The 22,785-nt window shown below is 42.1% G+C and overlaps 1 protein-coding gene across 1 annotated transcript in view; it reads right to left on the bottom strand.

Moving 5' to 3' along the window:
• Positions 1-6,115: 6,115 nt before the first annotated feature.
• Positions 6,116-22,785, bottom strand: part of LOC105815463 (chromosome unknown open reading frame, human C7orf72) — a 48,353-nt gene continuing 31,683 nt past the window's right edge. The window contains exons 7-9 of the mRNA XM_012650624.1: positions 21,543-21,650; positions 11,861-11,968; positions 6,116-6,239 (exon numbers count right to left, since the gene is read on the bottom strand). Coding sequence (XP_012506078.1) covers positions 6,116-6,239; positions 11,861-11,968; positions 21,543-21,650 — 340 coding nt within the window. The remainder of the gene's footprint in view (positions 6,240-11,860; positions 11,969-21,542; positions 21,651-22,785) is intronic.

Below are 22,785 nucleotides of genomic sequence, written 5' to 3'. Positions count from 1 at the left end.
AGCAAGAACTGGACCACACAGCAGTGTTAGGATACTACCCTTTCCACCTATCCAACTGTGTTCCTCCTTGATTCCTGCTTTGCCCAGTACGCTTCCCATGCAGCCCACAGCCCTGTCCTGAAGCTCAGCAAGCCTACGTGGGATGGGGGCTTAGCACTAGGGGCCTGTGCTTGGGCCCTGTCCACAAGTACTCCCAGAGCAGGCAGCCTCGATCCTGTAACATGGACCTCCCAATGCAGATCTTGCTGGGCCCTCCCCACAGTGCACCGTACAACCCCTGGGCATCACACCCTCACCTTCCCCACCCCTCCTTTGCCCAGACACCTCTTCCTGCCTCTCCTCACTGGGTGCATTGCTAAGTCTCACTTTATTTTCTATCTTGTGGCTCTGCCCACAGAAGACACAATAAAAGTGGTCTACCAGCACTGGAAAATAGATTTATGCCAAACACTGTTTAGGGTTTTATTTCCAAAGTGTGAATGTAAGGAAGTAAAGCTGCCTATATGTACAGTTTACAAACTAGACCCAGTGGGATTTGCCTTGGAAGCCCACACTGGGTAGCCAGCAATGTCTGGGCTGGCACAGAGGAAACCAGCCTTCTTCCTGTACCACCTGTAGTCAGCAGGTAAGGTGAACAGGGCTGAAGCAACTCTTCAATGTCAATTTTCACCAGTGTGTGAGGATCCCACATATATGGAGGGTAAAATGGGAATTGCTTTGGCAATAGTAATTGTGAGTATATTCAAAACCAACCATAATGAAAAAAAAACGCAAGTATGTCAAATAAAACCACAGTATTGTTTCTGAATACCATTGGGATAAAATGCCTAAGGATTTATGACACAAAGTCAGGAAAGAAGCACTGAAAACCAAGGCACCTAACCCAGAATTTTTGCATTTTCATGCAGGCTTATAAAAAACTTATTGCGCACCTACTGGATGCCCATACCCTGTGGATTAGCAGTTGCCTCCCTGAATGCAATTCAAGAATTCTCATTTTCACAAAGTGCATTAATTTGGATAAACCAAGGTCTTTTAGGGGAAAGATTTATAACTACTTTCAATTAAGTTGTACCTTCAGTATATTTGTGTATATAGAAGTACATTCATCTTATAAGACATAATATTTTTATTTTTTAAAATGCAATGTAGTTTTTTTAAGAAAAATCACCCAACTTACTACACTAAAGATTTAATTTGTACTTGTCTGAGTTGAGAGATTATGCACGTTGATATTCTCTGTAGCATCCTTGACACATACATTGTTCTTTTTCTTTTTTTATTTTCTTTTTTTATTTTTATAGAGACAGGGTCTCGCTCTTGCTCAGGCTGGTCTCAAATTCCTGAGCTCAAATGATCCACCAGCCTCGGCCTCCCAGAGTGCTGGGATTACAGGTGTGAGCCACTGCGCCCGGCCCACATACATTGTTTATGACTCTCTATCAATTGCTCCATTTGCTTGTTGACTTGGATACTTTGTGTGGAGCCCACGGGCTCCTGTGTCCCAGGGTTTCTGTTGCACTGGACAAGTGTAGATCACTATCCCATGCTATCTCAGATAATGAGATTCTTGTAATTATGGTCATAGCATTTTTATGAGGTGACTGTTAATTCACTCTCAGGAAGTTGTGGCTCCCAAGGGCGAGTCAGCCGGCTTGGAGAGTGTGGTAGGCAGAACTTGGACCCTCTTCAGGCTGATTCTGAAACCCGGTTTCATAACCTGAATGCCTCCTTGCCTTCCCAGGGTTATGGGAGAGTGGTGATGAAAAAACACCACTTTGAAGTAGATATTTTAATATATCAATCCTCAAAATCTGTTTTGCTGAGAAACATACCTATTCCTTATATAATTATAGCTCCTTTATTTGCATCTTCCTTCTTTGCCTTTTATGTTTAGCACTTTATGGATCAAAATGCAAAACTCTGTGCTTCCCAGAGATTAAAATAATCTGGTCTACAGTGGGTTAAATGGAGCAAGCAGATTTAATTTAGGATATTCTCACTTATTAGAAAATAATTGTGGGTTTTTAGGTCATTGCTACTACTGGATAATTGCCTTCTCTGACCATGAAAACAATTTGGATAATTATTAGGAGAGGGGTCTGATTTTTTTTTTTTCCATCCTCAAGACAGTGCTTCATTTTGTGCATGAAACACTCATAGGAAGCAAATTAAATATTTTTAATGTAATCTGTATCTCATTAATTTCCTCAAGGATCTAAGGCATCTCCTAATACTATAAGGATAGCAAAGTAGACACGGAGAAATCTAAAACCATGTGGAAAGGGGAGGAAAGCAAGCCCATCAACCACCAGAATCAGTGGTTTTCACACCTGAATGTGGATCAAAATGACAAAAAACTTAGTAAAATACCAGTTTTAAATGTGGAAGCCTGGCTCAAGTTTGTTCGAGTCTGTAAGTTACCATATTTATTTACTTCAGTTTGGAGCTTCCTGGCAGGTAAGGCGAAATGAAGCACTTTACCCTATGTATTTTCACTCTTGTATATATTATAACCACCAAATTTTAGAAACAATAGAGGTGGGTGACAAATGGTTCTCATACTCAGAAACCAGTTCTTTGGGAGCGATAAACTTTTTTCTGGTACTAAATTATTAAAAGGAATTTTTTTACATAGCTTCATATATAAGGGACTTTGAAGAGTTTTAAGAGTTTAAGTTTTAAGTTTTAAGTTTTTATAACTTCAAATTTTCCAATTTTAAAGAAATTCATTTCTACTGTAGTTTAATGGTATAAAAGTGTAATCACCTGTAATCCCAGAACTAATAACTATGACCCTTTTTTACACCTCCCAGCATTGTTCTATGCATACACATATTTAAAATTTAAATAGGACAATTAAATATATATTGTTGTAATATCTGCTTTTGCATTTATCAATACTGCCTGCATATCTTTCCATGAAAGCAAATATTGAGGTCTATTATCATTTTAATGCATATATTGTATTTCAATATATCCATATATAACAATTTATCAAATTTCCTCTCGAGGGGCATTAAGTTGTTTCTATTTTCTCTCAGTTAAGTAAATGCTGAAGCTTTAATTCTTTATGCACACGTATTTGCTCACTAGTATAATTATTTGCTTAACAATGCCCTGAAAGTGAAATTGCTAAATTGAAAAATATGCCACTTATAAAGGCTCTCAAAACATTTTGCCAAATGTCCTCTAGAAAGGTGTTACCAACGTCAACTCCTACTGGTGGTATATAAAGACACCTATCTCTTCTCACCAGCACCAATTTGTGTGTGAAAAGTGAAATATTACAGTCATTTTCAGAGGTACAAAAATTTTACACATTCATATTTCTTATTTTTTGAATTTTTCTGTTAACATCATTTGCCTTGTTTTTATTGGTATAATCACTTTTTAAATCATGGGCTGTTTTTATGAGAATATGAATCATTTGTCTGACATATTTCCTGACAGGTTTGTCTTAAAATTTTGGTGGTATTTTTTATGTTAAAAGTAGGGTTTTTTTTTTTTTTTCCTTCATGATTTTTAGCTCAGTGTCATCTTTGGAAAAATTTTCCACACTCCTCACCTTATAAACAAATTCCCCTGAATTTTTAGGTAATCTGTAAATTATCTATTTAAACCTGTATTCCAGGAGCAATTTGTTTAATGGGTCTAATTTATTTTTTGCTTCCAAACAGTTGTCCCAATATCATCTATTGACAAAAATCTACCCTGTACTCATGGATTTAAAATAATTTCATCTGATCATTTCTATTTTCTATTCTACTCTGTCATGAGTACCATATTTTTTCATATTATTGTACTTTCATAATATTTTTACCATGTTGCATTGTAACATCCTTATTTGCTAGAATAAAGCTATTAGCATGCATTTTCTCCTTTAGGTGAACTCTATAATTACTAACATCTTCTACCTAAGAGCCATAAAAATGCAGAGGTTCTCTATGTTTGTGCTATCCCTAGGGATAAATAAAAGCTGAGAGGGTAACGTTGTAGGGGAGCCTGTGCCTGGGGGCAGGGAGTAAGGGGCAAGTTGCTACTCGAGGAAGAGGCATAACTGTGCTGGTTCCTGGGGTGTCAAAATCATCCGAGACTAGAATTCAGAATTTGAAGAGCGGATACACATCCCTGAGACTATCTTCCTTGACTGTGACGATCTGCAGTTGGACTGCTGACCACAGAAGCCCAAAGACTACAACTTTCACTTGCAGGTCAGGGCCAGGAACACTGGTATTTCTTCGTGGTTGTGGCTGGCCTTAGATTCTAGGCCTGTGGTGAGCAGAATTTGCATTTTATCTGCACAAGTGAGAAGTCTGAACAAGTTATGGTGCAAATGGATTGAGTCCTCATCTCTTTTCTTGGATGAGGCTAGGGGATGCTACAGACAAACCAATATCCTTCTAGAAGCAGCTGTTGAAGTACTCGAGTGCTCTGATAGGTGTCCAGTCATCTGCACTGTAGAGAATGGAAAAATTATTTTAGTGTGCAAAATGTTAAGATCCGGTGTTACTGGTACCTGCCTTAGAAAGGCCCAGAATGATGAACAGGTGCGTTAGATTTTGAGCAGCAACACCTCCTGACAAAGTGGCCTGCCAGGGATGTTTACTGCAAAATGTAATCTCAGATGCCTACATCAATCTACTTCCTGGACAGTGCTAATATTGCCCCATTTGTGTTTTACTGAAAACCTTCCAGAGTTGAAGATTTTTGTTTTGATCTGATTTTTTTCAGACATACTCTTTCTGAAAATAATTAGACTACAAGATTGGGTTCAGGTGAAGTCATTCCTTTTCCACGAAGGCAAGTCCATCCTCAGGAGGGATGGCTGTTGGTCTTCGTGTTGTCCTGGTAGAAGAGTCAACATAAAAGTCTGTGTAGTTGTCCACTGAGGCAATACATGATTGAATAACAAAAACAGCCAATTTTCCTGTTTCTGCCGTGAAAACAAAGCCAACCTACCCCCCAAATCATTTACACATTTACTCAGAATTCTGAGGGATAATTATCTTGATCTGCATTTCTTTGGCGAAGGAGTTAGGTAGAAACCCTGAGAAACACTTTAGAAAGTCTAGACACACAGGGAGGGTTTTTTTTTTTTTTTCCTATTTCTATTTGTTTGTTTTTTAATGAATCAGTGAAGATTTTCCGATCTGTGGAAAAATGAAGGGGGTAGGTATGATACCTAAATTCAGAAAACCTGGCTTCTAGTTATAACCCTAGTAATTATTAGCTGTGTGATCTTAGATGCTTCACGTCTCCCAGCCTCAGTCTATTTTATTCATAAAATAGCAAGATATTTGTAAAATACCTGCTACAAGAATTGATTATGGGAATGCAGGATCAAATGAGCTATGGTTTATGCAGGCACTCTGTAAACCCCAGCAGGCTCTACAGATATGTGTATACAAATACTGGATACATACATTCCGTGCGTATACAACTAGAACTCTATCTGGAAGGCCAGAGGGATCCGGCACAGCGCACACGCACACTCGAGTGATCCCGCGAGCTGAGAGTATCTTTGTTCAAGGCCAGGCCAGGCCACACTCTAACCCCCAAGTGATCATCCCTGCCTGATGGCCCTCTGGGAGCCCGGGAAATGCTTCTCTCTCGGGAGAGAAATACCGGAGCAGGGAGAGGGAGGGTTTGCCTTTCTGCATCATTGATGTTGTCCCCTGTGGGAAAAGCAAACACTTTCTCTCTTAGTAGCTCAGCTTTCCCATTGACCACATGCGGGTTTGGGGCCAGATCGCCCTTGGGACCCTAAAATCTATGGTCTGCGCTCCGCGGTTACAATCCCCGCGCCCCCGCGGCTGGGGTGTGAGACCTCTGTCCTGGCACAGCCCGTATTCCAGCCCCAGAGGCAACTTCTACAGTGAAACGTGTTGCTGGCGGCTGCCAGATCTCGGCTGCCGCCGTGCAATGGTGGCATCCCAGGCCGGGCCGAGAGGCCGCCACGCGGATACGGAGAGCGGCCGAGGCGCGGCGGGGACGCTGGGCCCTGCGGATGAGGAGCGCGCCGCACTCACACACGCACCCACGTGGAGTCAACGCGCTTTATTGCCGCGCATGCGCAGCGTGCTCCGGCGGCGGCTGGGCGCGCAGGGCCTGCCTAGGAGCCCGCGGCCGGCCTCTCCTTCCTGTTGAAGGGGTTGTAGGGCTTCACGGTTGTGACCACTCGCGACAGCGGAGCCTGGTGACGGAAGAGGTCAACAGCCATTTCTTTCCGTAAGGTGCTACGACAGAATGGAGGAAGAAAAGAAAAAGTGATACAAATGCTACATAAAATAAACATAAAAAGACATAACCTCGTCTGTTCTCCCGCGTGGTACACACGCGTGCGGGAGAGGAGAGCGCCGGCCGACAGGGAGGCTGAGGACGGTGCAGCCTGCGCGCGCTCGGTTTCAGGGACTGCATCGCATGCACGATAGCGCATTCGGTCTGGCTGACGGAGTCTGCTCCGCGCTGGGAGTGCGGAGAAACGACGTGAGTGAGGGAGAGGCAGCAGGTAGTCCAGCAGCGAGGACAGAGGGTCTGCGATGCAGGGGCTCACCTGCCCCTGCGGGACCCTCCGCAGAGCCCCGCCCGGGGCCGTCTGCCCCCCTCCACCGCGCTTTGAGCTGTACGCTCCCGCACCGGCTCCTCTAAGACCAGGAGGAATACATTTGCCCCACCCGATTTGTTGTGAGAATTAAAAGAAAGAAAAGACCTTTGAAAATGTGGAATGCTGTGCCATTGATGTTTGTTCCCTTGGGTTACCAGCATTTTCACAGTCCCTATTATGCACAGAGGTGGTCAGTCCCAGCCGACAGGAGCAAGCCAAGTATTACGGGCAGCCCCACAAGCCCATGGCCCGAAGTAATTTTGTTGTGAATTTGGTGCTATTTGAAACACACACACACACACACACACACACACACACACACACACACACACACGATGTGATGCTCAGATGTAGCAGCAAGTTGCAAAACTAATGAGGAAATTAACCCCCACATCCAACTAAACCTAGAATGGCTTTGTTTTTATGCTCTGAGCATCATGCAGTAAACTATTTTGTTGTTTTGCTTTTTTATTATTATTACGTTGTGGGAAATGGCGGTTGAAGCAAGAAAAAAGCTGCTGTGAAGGTCACATCTGGCGTGAGGGAACAGAAAGGAAACGCTCGACTGTAATGGGCCCGAGAACCGGGAGCAGCACTTGTGCCGGCGTTTCCTTGCTCACAAATTTGAACATTCCCAACATCCATCCCTTCTTACCCACCTCCTTCTGACACACGCCTCCTCTCGCTTCAGATCTCTTCCACGGCCGCTTTCCTTTCTCTCCTGCATCCCATCCCAGATACATCCTACGGCTCTGCGAGGGGCTGTCCGCCTCACTCAAAATACGGTGTGGGGTCCATGTGGCCTTCGACCCCTCTGCATTGACATTGGAGGTCAGACCCCACGGCAGCCTTGTTAACTACAGAGCCCCGTGGTGGATGCCGCGTTCACGCCCTCTGCACGAGGAGGTTTCTTCAGTCCCCTCCCTTGTCCCCTTGTCAATCTACAATCTGGTAGGAAGGAATATTTCACTCCACTGGTGGTGGCAGAATCCAGAAGCAAGAGGCTCAGGAGAGTGGGCTGGGAGGAAGTGGAGGCAGGGGGTGAGGGAGACTGTTCGCTTTTTAAAGAAGTTCAAAAGTGAAAGGGGGGAGGGGAGAGGAGAGAAACAGGTGGCAGGTCAAAGAGCAACAGTGGGGAGACCACTGGGTGTCTTCATAAGCACCAAGCCAGCTGGGAGAGGCCAGGCACCCGACACCACGGGTGGGCAGGGAGGAAGTAGGAGTGCACAGGACTGAGAGCGAGGAGGGAAGGATGGACCTTCTAGAAAAGCGAGAGCATGTCTTCTGGGGAGAAAAGGGGGAAAAGCAGCAATGGAAGTAGGGATATGGACGCGGAGAGTAGGAGGGCACAGTAACAGGGGAAGGAAGGCTTGCTTTGGTGGCCTAGGACGCAGGAGGTGATCCCAGCTGCTGAAAGGGACATGGGGAGTGACCCGAAGCTCAGGAAGCTCTGAAGATGGCCACCTGGGAGTGGAACGCGTCACAGAGGAGCAGTGGGAGGACAGAAGAGACGAATACTCTGGAGGAGTTCCCGGGGGATGCCCATGTGCAGATGACTTCTTAGAAATAACAGGAAAAAATGCATCAGCTCAAGGAGACACAATCAGGAGGAAGTGAGCTCACTAAGTCACTAAGTTCTCATGATACTCATCAGAGAGACAACTGGGCTCACACTTTCACTGGAAATTTTTAGCAAAAAGATATCAAACATAGTGTCACAAAAAGTCAGAGGTAATACTCCATGATGGAGAGCCTTGAAGGCGCAACTTGGAGGGCCAGGCTAAATGCAGGTGGACGGCCGTCCTGCTGGAGGGCCCCATCCTTATGTCAGCACAGGGATTTTCTTCTTTTTAATTTAAACTCCCTTTCCTCCTCTCCACTGTGCTAGCTCACATCAGAGCACCGCCACCTGCCAGGAGATGCTATTAGGGGTAAATATAGAGGTACAGACCTGGACCCTGGACGTCTGGGCCAACACAAGCCATCACTTAGTTGTGGGTGACACTTTGGTTGGTGTCACTGTCCCCAGAATATTATCTTCACCTTGAGAATAAGAGTCCCAGAGAAGCCACCTCAGAGGGTTTGGGTCCCCGTTTTGGGAGTGGATGACAGCCGTGTGTGTAGTATGCACTATGTGTAGGGGACGCAGTTGTGGGGTCCCCCGGGAATCAGCTGTGGGCCTGAATCTGGATGTGAGTGTCTGGCTGAAAGACACAAATTCTTTTCTCTAGTAGTAACAGTAGGGCAGAGTTTTTCACTTAGAAATTGAGATTTATCCGAAAGATAATGGGAACCTTTTACCACACATTGGATAGCTTGATTATGTGGCTGTGGAAATGTGTCAGAGCAACAGGATGTTGGGGTGGGGTTGAGCTATTTGTACTGAGAAGATGGATTTAAACAAAAAAAGGTGAGGGAAATGTTCGCATTTGCACTGACAAAGAATCTTTGAGTCAGATCCTTCCCAAATTGTGAATCGACCAACCACAGGATTTTACCCTAGCTATTTTTGGACAGCAAGTCTAGATGATAAATATAAGGATGCATTTAATTTTGACATTGTTTCTTTATGTTCTTCACATGAAGTGAAACATGTTAGTTGTCTAAATGTCTGCTAATCCTGCCTTTGGAAATGGATTTGTAACATTTCAAAATATGTCTTGACATCGGCCTTGGCAATGATTTCTTGGCTATCACACCAAAAGCTCAGGCTATAAAAGTAAAAATAAACAAATGGGACTGCATCAAACTAAAAAGCTTCTGTACCAAAAGACAGACAATCAACAAAATGAAAAGGATGCCTACAGATTGGGAGAAAATATTTGAGAACCATATATCTGATAATGGGTGAATATCCAAAATTTATAAAGAACTCATACAACTCAATAGCAAGAAAACATATGACCCGATTAAAAAAAATGTGCAAAGAACCTGAATAGCATTTCTCTAAAGATGGCATAAAACTGGAGAGCAGATATATAAAAAGGTGCTCAACATTGCTAACCATCAGCAGATATGTAAAAAGGTGCTTAACATTGCTAACCATCAGGGAAATACAAATCAAAGCCACAATGAGATATCACTTCACACCAGTTAGAATGGTTACTATGAAAAAGACAAGAGATAATAAGTGTCGGCAAGGGTGTGGAGAAATTGGAACCCTTGTACACTGTTGATGGGAATATAGATTGGTACAGCCATTGTAGAAACTTGTATGGAGGTTCCTAAAGAAATTAAAAATTGAAATACCATATGATCCAGCAAACCCTCCTCTGGGCACATACTCAAAGGAAATGAAATTATTTTCTCACTGCAGCATTATTCATAGTAGCCAAGATATGGAAACAACCTAGGTGTCTGTTGATGGAGCAATGGATAAAGAAACTGCAGTCTGTATATACAGTGGAGTATTATTCAGCCTTAATATAGGAGATCCTGCCACTTGCCACAACATGGATGGAGCTGGAGGTCATTTTGCTAAGTGAAATAAGCCAGGAACAGAAAGAAAAATATTGCATAATCTCACTTATATGTGGAATCTAAAAAAGAAAAAAAAGGTCAAATATACAGACGCCTTAGAAAAGGCCTCACACACAGGGCTGAGGGGTGTGCAGGGTTCTCTATGCATGAGGGCACACGGATGTCTAGTGATGGCCCTGAGAGGTGCCCTCCTAAATTTCTTTACTGTGCCATGAGGGGCTTGCTGCAGGTTCCCTACAGTACGCCAAGCCCTGTCCGCATGCAGCGTGGCCCTCAAATACCTGTGAGACCAAGTCCTGATCCTCCAAGAGTCACTGGATGAAACCACTTCCTCTGTGAAGTCTTCTTACTGCCCCCCACCAGATCCCCTTGCCGCTTGTGTGTGTCCCAGCTTCCTTATCTATAAAATGGGGATAGTAACAGCCCTTTCCTCACAGGGTTCCTGGGACAGTGACATGAGTCAGCACCCACAAAGCGGGAGAGGAAGCCCTCCGTCAGTGGGTGCGATTGTTAGTGTTACGATGCTTGTCATCATCCTCTGCCGTGGTTGTTTATTTATTGCTCACTGTGAGATGGCGAGCTCCTTGCAAACAGTTCTTGTGAATTTACCGGAGCACAATAAGCATTCGTTGATTCAGTGAAAGACCACACAAATTAACCGACAAATAAACGAGTGAATGAGAGAATGAGCAGCTGGGTGAACTGGGAACCTGCAGCCCAAGAAGCCAGTTCCTGTCAGCTGCTCCCATTCCCTGTGGTCGCTGCCTTCCTGAAGGTTCATGAAGTCTGTCGGGGCAGGAACGCCTGATGCAGTGCGCGCCACCTGACGGTCACCTCAGAAAGTGCCCCCCACCCCAGGCAAGCTCTCCTGGGTCAGCCGGGCGAGCTGGGATCTTCTCTGTTCATCCCCGTGTGTTCAGTGCCTTCAACAGTGCCTGACCCAGAGTGGATGCTCAGGCAGTGTTTGGTGAATGAATGAATCCTCCACTGAAAGAATGTGATCCAAGACAAAAACGTACCCTTTTTGGGGGAGAGCTGCCCTGCCCTCTCCTCCACCTCTGCCTTGCCACCATGAGAGTGTATTCATTTGCACCGGGCCAGCTCTGGACCTGGCTCGGACTGCATTTGCATTTTCAAAACTATTTCACATCTTTCCCAAGGCCAGGACTCCCATTAGATGCTTTCGTATTTGAGTTACAATGAGCACTAATGTGCTGCTTCTCACCAATACCTTCAAAGAAAGGAGTCTTCAGTAACCTCACACCTAATGTCTCCTGTTTTCAATTTGCAAAAAATGGGGTTTAAAAATATATGTGACTTTCAACAGAATTTTGTCTTTTATAAAAAATAAGGTGAATTCACAAGAAGAAAATGTGCATCTGATGTAAGTATGTCCCCTGCATCTTCTGATGATAATGCAGAAGGATGGTGTGTAAGCAAAGCTGTGCATCTGAGAGGCAAAGATGCTGTCCCCCGACTGTGCCTTAAATATCTTAATATAGTCCTTTCAGCAGCATCAATATTAACATTAATCTACACCTGGTTTTCAAAGTAATTCGGGGTAAGATTCAAAAAGGAAGCCTGCATAAGACCTAATAAAGTTCCCCTCAGTAGGAAAATTAACTCTTCTCTCTTTTTTGTACTTAATGCTCTATTTTTTAAAGCAATGTAAATTTACTCTTAATATTTAATTGTTCTTTAATGGAATGACCGTAATTAGGATTTCCCCTCCTGATGTATCTGAGCAAGTTGAGTAATAAGATTCATACTTACCGGTATAGTTCTGAATCTGGTGGTGGGGTTGTTGATGGAATATTAGAATTTGCTGGGTGAGTGGCTGTGAAATGAACCTTGCCAGTGTATCCTGGAATATTTGCAGCACTAGAGTGAAGAGTTAAAAGGGGAAAAGAGAGGAAATTAAAATAATGGTTTATGAAACGGTCATGGTAACTAGCACCCGAATATTAAAAATATAAAGGAGGATGCAGCCTAATTTTTTTTTCCTGTATCAGGTGTGGGACTTGGGCTGTCCAAACAGGAAGGATCGCAGGCATGAGACATACGGAAGCACAGGTATTCAGATGACAACTCTACTCCAGGATTGACAAAACTTATTTCAAGTGCATGTTTTGCTCTTATTTTAAATTTCCATGTCTTTTACAAACATGACTCACTGCTGAGCTCTGTTCCATAATGAAGGAAGACACCACTTCTTGCCAAAACAGTGGACCCATATTCTACACGTAACTCTGTAGTGCAGATGCCAATATTAATGAACATACGCTCTTTACAGCAGCTTTTTTAATCAAATGTCTTTCTTATCACCATTAATGTACTGTATTACAGATTTCAGATGATTTCCTAAAACTACACTTTAGAATCAAGTGTGAACCACCACATTAATTCCACGTCAGCTTGTCTGGTTTAATGTCACCGAATCTTCTGCTTCCTTGTTCTTTTCCCCACCAGGGAGAGAGGGAGAAAAAGAGAAAACTCAAGAATGTAGGGGAAAGTTCTTCAGTGTGTATATTAAAGGCTTCTCTAGAAAAGGCAAACAAGCTTCCAAAAGAAAGATTTAAATAGATAACTCAGACAGGAATATGAAGAATAATATTTGTGCCCTTACAGCACACGCAGATGACTTCCTGCGAGGCGGGTAAAGCCCAGCGCGAGGCTCAGCCCCATGGGCTGCTTTACCACGTGTTGCCTTCACTGTCAGGAGTTAAGGAAAGCAAGGTTTAAACTGTACTTCAAGGGGCAAGAACACGCTATCTGCAGATCATGAGGCTCCGTCAGATTCGCAGAATCGTATCAGTGCTACAGCCTCAGGCTGCTGTGCTGGCTTCAGAGGGGGAAACAGCAAGTCACTGCTGGGGGCATGTTCTCAGTGAGGGCAGGGCCAGCCGGCAGGCTCTGTGGTGTGTGCTTCCCATCCCTGGGGCCTTTCTTTGAGAGGACATCTCTGTGGTGTGGTTCCTTATTCAAAACTGACTAGCAGACAAAATGCAACACAGTAGCAACAACTAAACCTCTGCCAAACAAAGGTGGAGGAATGGTTTCTCTGTGCAGGTCCCGGTTATATCGATGCCTTTTCCACAGCTCCAAACTAAACCTTCTGTAGGAGCCATTTATCTTAGGAGTAATGTTTGAAATATGGATCTTGAAGGAGGTTGCTCCTTAAAGCATCAGGTGACGAGGCAGACAGAAGAGAGAAGTTAGTGAAATGGGTGTGCACTCAAGGTTAGGATGAAGACTCAGGCCTTCAGCTCTACTCACAGGTCTGGACATAGTCTCTGGAGGCCTTTTGGCCTCAGCCACGCCAGTGGGTAGTGATGCCAACCGAAAGGACTTGGGTGAGAGTGAAGTGGAAAAAAAGATAATGATTCATATGGCAATTTTTTGGTGTACTTCCCGCATTGATTATGTGTTAGTATCAGATGTTAGGGGAAAGATATGTATCAGACAGGGAATTGCACTAATAAATCTTGTAATTCTCTTCCAAGTGTGTGATTCTATGACTCTACTGGTGATGGCTTATTGGCTTGCAGGAGCTGAAGCAGGGGACACTCTGACACTAACAAAGTGAAGGGAAGTTACATCACGGGCAACACCAGAATAAGCAGTGCAAAATAGTGGATTTCATGAAACTAGGAAAATAAGTGGGGAAGCTCACTGCGTTGAGAAGCAGGCTGCCATTCTAGGCCTGTCTCTGCCCTTAACCAACTGTGAGATTTCACTCCAGTGAAGCAAGCTCTCTGGGCCTGAGCTCAGTCAACTGCAGAAAAGAGATAGCATGGCTCGCTTCTTAGGGGCACTCTGGGGATTAAAGGAATGAAACGAATGTGAAAGTAGCTAACAAATTGTTAGCGCTTAACAGACGCTCAACTAATTTTAGCTGATGTACAGGACTTTAAAGAAATAAAACATTTACAAAATAAGGGCCTTCTTGGTGGAGAATTCAAATCTTACCCAGTACAGACAGCTGTATTAAGACAGAGGTTTCCAATGGCGCTGCACACTGGAATCTCATGGGCATCTTAAAAAGGTACCAGCGCCTGGTTCCCACCCTTGACATTCTGGTTTAATTAGTAAAAGGCATGGCCGGGGCGTCGGGGCTTTCAACAGCTCTCCAGATCCTTCTCCTGTACTGCGACACTCAGGAGCCTCTGTGTTACAGCAGCATCATCAGGGATACGGGTGACCTGGGTGGGCGACCTAAAGCTGCCAAATTCTAGGCAGTGGCCTTTAGGACTTCTTGGAATTTTCTTGAAAAAGCATAGCTGTAAGTTAGAGAGGTAACCAAAAATCAGGCAAAGTTATTTATGTGTGCATCTCTCCCCCAAACATTCATTAAAGCTTCCATGCATGTTATAAAGGAAATCCCCTCCATCTGTGTGAGAGGTTTTTTCCACTTCATCTGAAACACCTGCAGAATTAAAATGTGGCTGAAGTCATAGCCTTCTATCAGAGCAGTTAAGAATCAGAAGGATGGAAGCAAGCGATCTATCAGTCACACGAAGGGCTTGATACGAAACATTATACAGCTATGTGTGCCTCCATGCCTCCGTGGCAGGCAGGTTATTGATGTTAAATAGTATCAGATGTTACATTATATTAAATGACATCATATCTAACAATAGCGTACTATGAAATAGTAGACTGATTAGCTGCTTAGGCTTGAGAATGAATTCAGTTGCATAATAAACTGCCAAATATTTGAAAACGAAAGTTCTCACCCACGCTGCTTCTAAATCTATTCCATTTAACCCTTGTATGGAGCGACATCACAAGGCGAATTTCTGCCATCTTAACTGCAACACGCTGACCTCGTATCAAGAGGAGAATATTCTCTGGGGACACTTAGATTGCTGCTGATAGGAGATATTATTTTTCAGCTGCAGGAAACAAAGTATTAAAGACACTGAAATGTACAGGCTGTGAAATGGATTTCCAGATTAGTTGGATGTTCAAAGAATTCTGCCCCCCCCATTTGAGGAAAGCAGAGAAAAGCAGAAACTGATTTAAAATGAGGAGTCTTCATTTTTGTCTTTGCTCCATAGCTTCTAGTCCTTTGAACGCCTTCTTTTGTGTCTCCTATTCCCAAATAAGACTGGATTTTGTTCACTAATGGATAAATTTGAATATATTATTGCCTAAGTTTCCAACTAATTGGTTTTCAACAAAGTATGATGAAATAGAAATTAAATAATTTCAGAAAATAAGGAAGTTTAGTAAATCAGTTAGAAAAAGGGAGCACATATGGTATATAATTAGAAGCTAAATAGAAGATAAGGAAAAAGTGGGAAAAACCACATTATATGTAGAATATATGTAGCGTATATGTGGATAAAAATTTAGGCCTGCATACAACATATCTCTCTACAATACAGACATAACTAGCACTCACTGGGTGTACTATAATCCAGACACCGCTTCAAATGCTTTACATGCATTGACTATTTAATTCTCACGATAACCCTGTGTCACAGGTCCTATTATCATGCCCATTTTATAGATGAAGGGATTGAGCCAGAGAAAGTCTCAGAGCCAACGAAGCTGCCAAATGGCAGAATTGGACCCCAACCCAGAAGGCCTGGGATTTGGAGACGATGCCACTAGGCTGCGTGGGGAAAATCATTGGCGTTGCTCCTGGCCTGGCCAGGAGAGCCTTGTTAGCTCATGTAGACTGCATTTATTCAGGCGATGGGGTGTGAGTGAGAGTTCAAACCAATGTGACAATCTTGTATTTAGAGCTATTCTCTATCAGGTACAGTTCTAGGCAGAAATCAAGCAAGCCTGGCTCCTGACAGCTTTCACGTGAATAAGTAAATTTAAAAAATGTACATCTAGAGGTTTAAAGCACCCAGGTGGGCAAAGACCAAACATACTAAGTAAGAGGGGTGCCTGAGACAGACACATTTTACTCCAGGGCCGTGACTGTAGACTGAATTGGAGCTTTCTGAGCCATCCTCGCCCACGGTCTGCCAGCAGTCGGGGTACTGTGCCCCCCTTGAAAGGGTGCCGGGGGCGATGTGACCAGGTGACGAGCTGGCAGTGCGGAGCGCACAGCAGGTGCAGACGCAAGGGGAGAGGAACCACAGGTGTCAGGGAGAGGAGGCAGCGGGGAAAGGACAGAGGAAATTGGGAGAGGGAGGAAGAGCAGGGAGGTCCCCCCGGCACTCCAGAGAGTGTCCGCCCAGAAGACGGAGAGAGGGGGAGGCTGCAGAGAAGTCTGAGTGGGACACAGCTAGAGAGGAAAATGCAGGGGGTCCTTGTGAGCTGGGATTTGTCTGATTTTATTATTCAACGAGAAATGCAAAAACAGAACTAGAATCATTTTGCAATGAGATTTGGTCGTTGGACTGTATTTGTCTGAACATAAGATGTTGTGGCCCCAAGATACGTTTCAGGAATTAGAGCTTTATTGCTATTATCATCATCTAGTGAATATATGATTTTTTCCTCCTCTGTTCTTAGAATTTTCACTTCTTCTCTTTAGAAGGGGATGTAGAAATAATATAACCCAAACCTTTTATTTTATAGGTGAGGCTGAAGCCCCAGGAGCCAGTTACTAGCCAGAGGCAAAGGCATGTTTGATACGGATTAAGGGCAAGAGTTTGCCCTGGGGATTAAGAGGCCAGTCCTCTGGACTTCTCTTCACCACTCATGAGATGAGTGATCTTGGGCTCCTTGGGTCATTTTCTCTGGCCTCAGCCTCCCATCTGCAAAATGGGGCTAGAACTGGTTCCTGCACCTCTGGTCTCTCACACTATTTGAAAAACAAATGAGAGAGTAGATGTGAAAGTTCTCTGAAAAGGCAGAAGTGAGGGGCTAATGTAAGGAACTACTATTCATAGTTATTCTTTAACCTGGTTTGCGGTAAGATTTTTTTTTTTTTTTTTTTGCTGCAACACAGCCCAGTGACCTGCAGGGAAGCCTCCCTTTTTCCATCTCAGACCTTTGCCAGGGGCTGCCTGGGGGTCCATTTTGGACACTTCCTCTTTATTTGCAAATGCTTCTTCATGGAAATCATCAAGGTCAAAAAAGCACAGTAAAGATGAAACAGTCTGATGTCCTCAGATAAAAGATTACACTTCGGTGGACAGCACAGTGGAGGCAGCTGACTAGTTTGGCAAAATAAGCAAATGGTGACTGTAAGTACCAGTTTGGGATCAGACAGCCGGGCTCTCGTGCCAGCTCGAGTCATCTGCTCTGTTATCTGCGCCTGTGTCTCACCTGCGCCGAGCCTGTTTCTTCTTTGGAAAAACAAGGGCGAGATGCATGTAGGTAAGATCCCAGAGTCCTCCCCCATATTTATAAGATGCAAGTGTGTAGTTCCAACATTTAGAGTCCACTGAAACAGAAAAAGCACCATCAGTAGCTCTCTCCGTTGGCTTAGGAAAGGACCACGATTAAGTGCCTTTGGATCATGACTTCGCACAGCTCTGCCCTTACACATCACTCAGTTATCATGTGTCTTGCGTGATGACTCGCGACTGCAAAGCCTCAAAACTACATGGGACTATAAAATAATTACTAAAAGGCACTGAACTTCTCTTCAACCTTCACTGAGCCTTGGTAGAAAAATATGGATCTTGTATTAAAGAAAAGGACAAAAAAATAGATTTGAAAAATAGGGGGGAGGGGAATACTTATCTCAATCTTACCTTATTTTTTTTGCTTGACACACGTTATTAGTGGGGTTGAATTTATATCATTTTTTAAAAACTTCCTGAAGATCTAGTCAATAGTACATGTATGTTGAAGAAACAAAAAAGCTGCCTAGCTATCCTGAACTTCAGTAATTCCTATTGAACCCCGTGGATATTCTGGATTCTCCTAGTCTCAAGTCACAAGTGAGGAAATGCAGTAGAAACCACATTAATATTTTGAGTTCCTTAACTCTAAATGCCATTTAATAACTAGGCATGCCTACCAAATTAAAAAATATTTTAATTTTAACAAGAACACTCACATAACAATTCCATTTTTTAGGAATTTGTTCTACAGGAATGCATGCATAAATGTGAAAAAACTATACGTAGAGGTTGTTTTTGTTATATTGTTTACAATAAGAAAAATACTTTGGTCAGGACATGGCCTATATAAACTTGATATAACTTTGGGGTAGAACACTGTGAAGCCATTAAAGAGATTTTAATATGGGAGAAATGACCAGTGCACATTTCAATCTTGCATACACATGCACGCATCACATATACATGTACACATAATACACATGTGCGTATACACTGCAGACGTTCACAGATACATGGTGGGGGAATGTAAAAATAAATCAAACCTTTAATATTGGGATTGAAATGGAAGCAGTATTTTCCTTTTTATACTTTAAAAATACTTAAATTATTTTTGTGATGAACACACTTGGAAGAAAAAAGAGATGATGTTTGGTGAGCTTCAACGTAACACTGAAGGTGAGCATACATATTGAGCATCAACACTGTTCCTCTGTACATTTACATAATACCACCAGAAAATGATTTAGCGATAAGTTTAAGAATGTTTATATATTTTGACCCAGAATGCATTTCAAGGAGTATTCCTTGAATAAATAACTCCAAATCATGAAAGAATCGTGTAAGAAGTGTTTGAGAGCATTATTTGTCATGGCAAAAAAATGGAAGCAATTTACGTATATAACCTAAATGAACTAGTCAATTGCAGTACATCTACAAAAACAGAAATGATGATGAGTTCATAAAAACATGTACCCACCTTTATGTTGTAATGTTAAGGTAGTAAAGATGTTATGTTTAATATGATCATAGCTATATAAATATACAAAAGCAATACTTTAAAAATGCATATGACAGATGTAACTATGCCAAAATATTAATAACGGTTAAGGTTCTGTGTGAGAGTTGGGTTATATTTTTATTATTATTAATTTTTCTGTACTTTTTCTATAATGATCAGATTCAGTCCTACAATAAAAATAGCAAGCTATTTTTTAAACTCTTAGTACAATCACCACCAATATAAAAAACACTGGACAGGTCAGATGACTCAATGACCAGAAAACAAATCAATTGGTGAGGAAAGTTTGAAAAACATTCACTCTCTAGGGAAATTGGTGATGCCAACAATGGGACTACTTGACCTCAAGAGTCAGTGGCCCTGACCCTTGCCTGGAATATGGCTTCCATTGGATGGATGGGAGCTGGCATGGCTTTCCAGCCATGATTAAGTGCCACAAATCATGAGGAAAACCCTAAAGATAATAACATAAATGTATTTATTTTTAAGAAAATTAAGATTAGAAAATTCAGAAAGAGCCACATTTGTGTTTGAATAAGATGGTATCTATTCCCTACTTGACACAAAGTAACATTACATGTTTCTGGGTTTGGGACTATATGCAAATGACGTAGTATATGTATGTATGTATTCTTCTGTACTTTGCTTTTTAGTTTAATGCAGTATTGTGCAAACTACATATGACACTATATCTTTTTGAATCTATAAATATTTCATAATAAAAATGGAAAACATTTCTTTGTGTTAAAAGGTTAAGATTCTGTTAAAAATTGAAAACGTATCCAAAAAAAATCTTTGCAAACTTGGAGGCCCTCTAGTGCCCAAATCTGGTAAGTATAGTTAATGTCTTCAATTGTTTTACACAATCCACTCATAATTTCAGTTCCTTAAAAACAGAAATTAACAGCAAGATGAGGAAGAATACTACACTCCCAAATTTATTTGAGTTAAATGGCATGTTTTTACATCAAATTTTTGAAATTCTGCCAGACTGCTCTTCACTCTCTTTGAAGAATGACCCAAAAGAATATGTTTTGATTTTTAGGCAGAATGTTTCTCATAAAAATTTCAAAATTCAAATATACATTTCATAGAAGAAATAGTATTAAATTTCTACGCCTGAAAAATATTTTAAAATTAGTTTTATTCCCATATCCTTCCTTTAAAATTTTTAGAATTATTACATTGTTTAATAGTAGTGATTTCCTGATGGAATTTATGGAAGAATCTCACCAACTGACTCCTTCCTCAGGACCCAGAACGACATGACAACTGTGCTTCAAAATGCTGAGCTGAGTTTTACATGAGACTTATTTCATCTTTCTTTATATTGTAATTATTTGTGTATAGAGCTTATCTATCCTCCAAAATTTTCAGCTACTTAAAGGCAAAGCCTTTGCCTTTTTTATCTTTATATTGCTGTCATTCTTAGCACAGTACCTGGAGCATTTCAGGAACTCGTTTATGTGGTTGTTATTTTTATTGAATTAGGTAGATTCATTAAATTCTTCAATGAGATAGGTTACAAAGCTGTGTTTTAAAACCAAAGTGAGTTTTGAAACATATTTCATAATTTGTCCAAGTAGTAAAAAAAAAATTAGATAGAATAGATAACATAGAAAATATCAAAATTATTGTAGAAAATAGTATTGCATTTAACAAGCAATAGAATATGTCCGAAATACAGCTAATGTGAAATTTAACTAGTTTGTCTCATGGGCACACTGCTGTTTTAAAAAGAACAAAATTAATTAACCTTTAAAATACTATGGTGATTCATGCTATGGCCTTGCATGAAAACTTCTGCGGGATTTGTCATTCGTTATAAAAACTGATGGTATAATGGCTGTGACATTTGGCAGCTCTGTGGCATAATGAAAAGAGAACAGGACTTCAGCTTCCAGCCTGTCTTATGAATTCTGGAGAAGTAATTCAATGTTTCTGAGCCTAAGTATTCCTACTGGTAAAAGTGTGTGTGTGTGTATGTGTTTGTGTGTGTATGTATAATATGTATCCATAATAGATATAAAACAATATATATTTTATTACACATATCTATTATATATACATACATGTGTGTGTGTGTGTGTGTGTGTGTGTGTGTATACATAAAGATTATGGTGACAAATCCCAAATATCAAAGCATGTTATGCTTATGGCATCCCGTCCTTCCTCAACCCAAGGTTACTCGTGCACATCCAGCTCACTGTTATCCTTTTGCCTCTGACCAGGGCCACTGGACTGTACCTGCCATTTACCCAGACCAGTGTCCTGGAAAGTGACACCCTAGCTCTGGAAAACCACGTATCTTGTTTTCGAAACACAGCCCAGTTTTACCGCCTTTAATAATGACTTGTTACTGATCAGCTGTGTCTCAGACACTTTACAAACATTACTGATCCCCATAATCACCTTGCTTGGTGTCATTTTCCCTCACAGGTTTCAGATGAAGAAAGTGAGGTCGCAGAGATGAAGTGACTTGCTTATGGGCCCCAGGTGAGTCAGTCCCCAAACCTGTAATCTCCTGTGGGACAAACTACAATTCTTTCAGGACACAGGTCTTCTTAAGCTATGTTCAATAACAGGCCATTTTGTATTCCTTCATATATGATAAGGCCCATCATCATGTTTCATCCTCAGTAATAAAATAAGTGAAATAATTACGAGTGGGACTCACCGACTCGTGTTTGTATGAAGAGTCTTAGAGCGCCGAGGCTCGGCTAGAGATGTGATGTCTCCAAAGGGGTTGTCAACGTCATCCGCGTTTGTAGACTGCACATGACCACTGTGAGGGTGGAAAGAGACGTGTATTTATTTCTTTATAAGAAACACAGAGGAAGTGGTTGAACGGTGTTCTAACTTCCAAAGGAAGTGCATTTGCCAAAAGACAGCCGAAGCTCAAAACACAAAACATTAAAGCATTGATGATGGAACAATTTTCTTTAAAAACATAAAGATGACTTGCTCTTCTTCAGAGCAAGAGATGCCCTGCTCCCTGATCTTAAATTCGAGCTCAAGTGAGAGTAACGGCTGTTTTATGTTTCTGAGCAGAGAAGCAGGCTGTTTCTGCAGCCCTAGGACAACTCCTTCACTGGGTGTGGTGGAGGCCTGGGCAAGGCCGAGGCTGGTGTCTGCCAGAGGTGACAAGTAAGGTTCCTGTGGGGTGGAAACATGTACAGGTGCCTGCAAAGCTTGGGCAACTCGCAGCATGCCTGCCAGGGCCTGAGAGAAGGTGGAGAGGCTGAGACAATGCCAGTCAGAGTGCCCTGAGGACTTCAGGGGCCACCAGTAGGAACATCAATCAACTCTGTTGTAGAGCAGAACAGGCAACAGTAATGGGGGAGGGAGGACAAGGACAAAAGGTCCAGATCCCTCCTCCATGTTTTGGGATCTGCTTTGTTCCAAGGTTATTCTTCCACCTAAAAAAGAGAAGACCCCACATGGCAGACAATGCACCTCTTTGCTATCCACAGAAAGTAAACATAGAAAAATAAGAGGTGGCATTTCCTGCACTTCAGTGTTAATGAGCGCATCATACCGTCCCCATCAGTTATTACAATCTTTCTGATTGATGATGTCCAAATAGTAGCAACATCCAAGATACTTATTTCATAAAATAACCCATTTGAAAAATTCCCCTCCTCTTTTCTTTTTTTTTAAATCAAAATCAAACTTTTGATGGAACTTCTGACATTAAACAGCACTATGTCAGGAAAATATTAGAAATCTGTTATATAAGTTGTCTTAAATAGTGAATCGCAAACATAAGCGAGCTGAAAGCAAGTACAACTTAGGTGTAGATCTGGTCAAGCAGAAGATCAAATCAAAAACGCAATTCCTTTTACAATAGCCTCAAAGAAAATTAAATATCTAGGAATATATTTAACAAAAGATGTAAGAGACTTATACAGGGAGAACTA

The sequence above is a fragment of the Propithecus coquereli genome, unplaced genomic scaffold, assembly GCF_000956105.1.
Source record: "Propithecus coquereli isolate 6110/MARCELLA unplaced genomic scaffold, Pcoq_1.0 Scaffold336, whole genome shotgun sequence".
In the NCBI taxonomy this organism is placed as follows: Eukaryota; Metazoa; Chordata; class Mammalia; order Primates; family Indriidae; genus Propithecus; species Propithecus coquereli.
The sequence above is the reverse complement of the archived record's forward strand: the minus strand, read 5'-3'. Positions and strand labels throughout refer to the sequence as shown.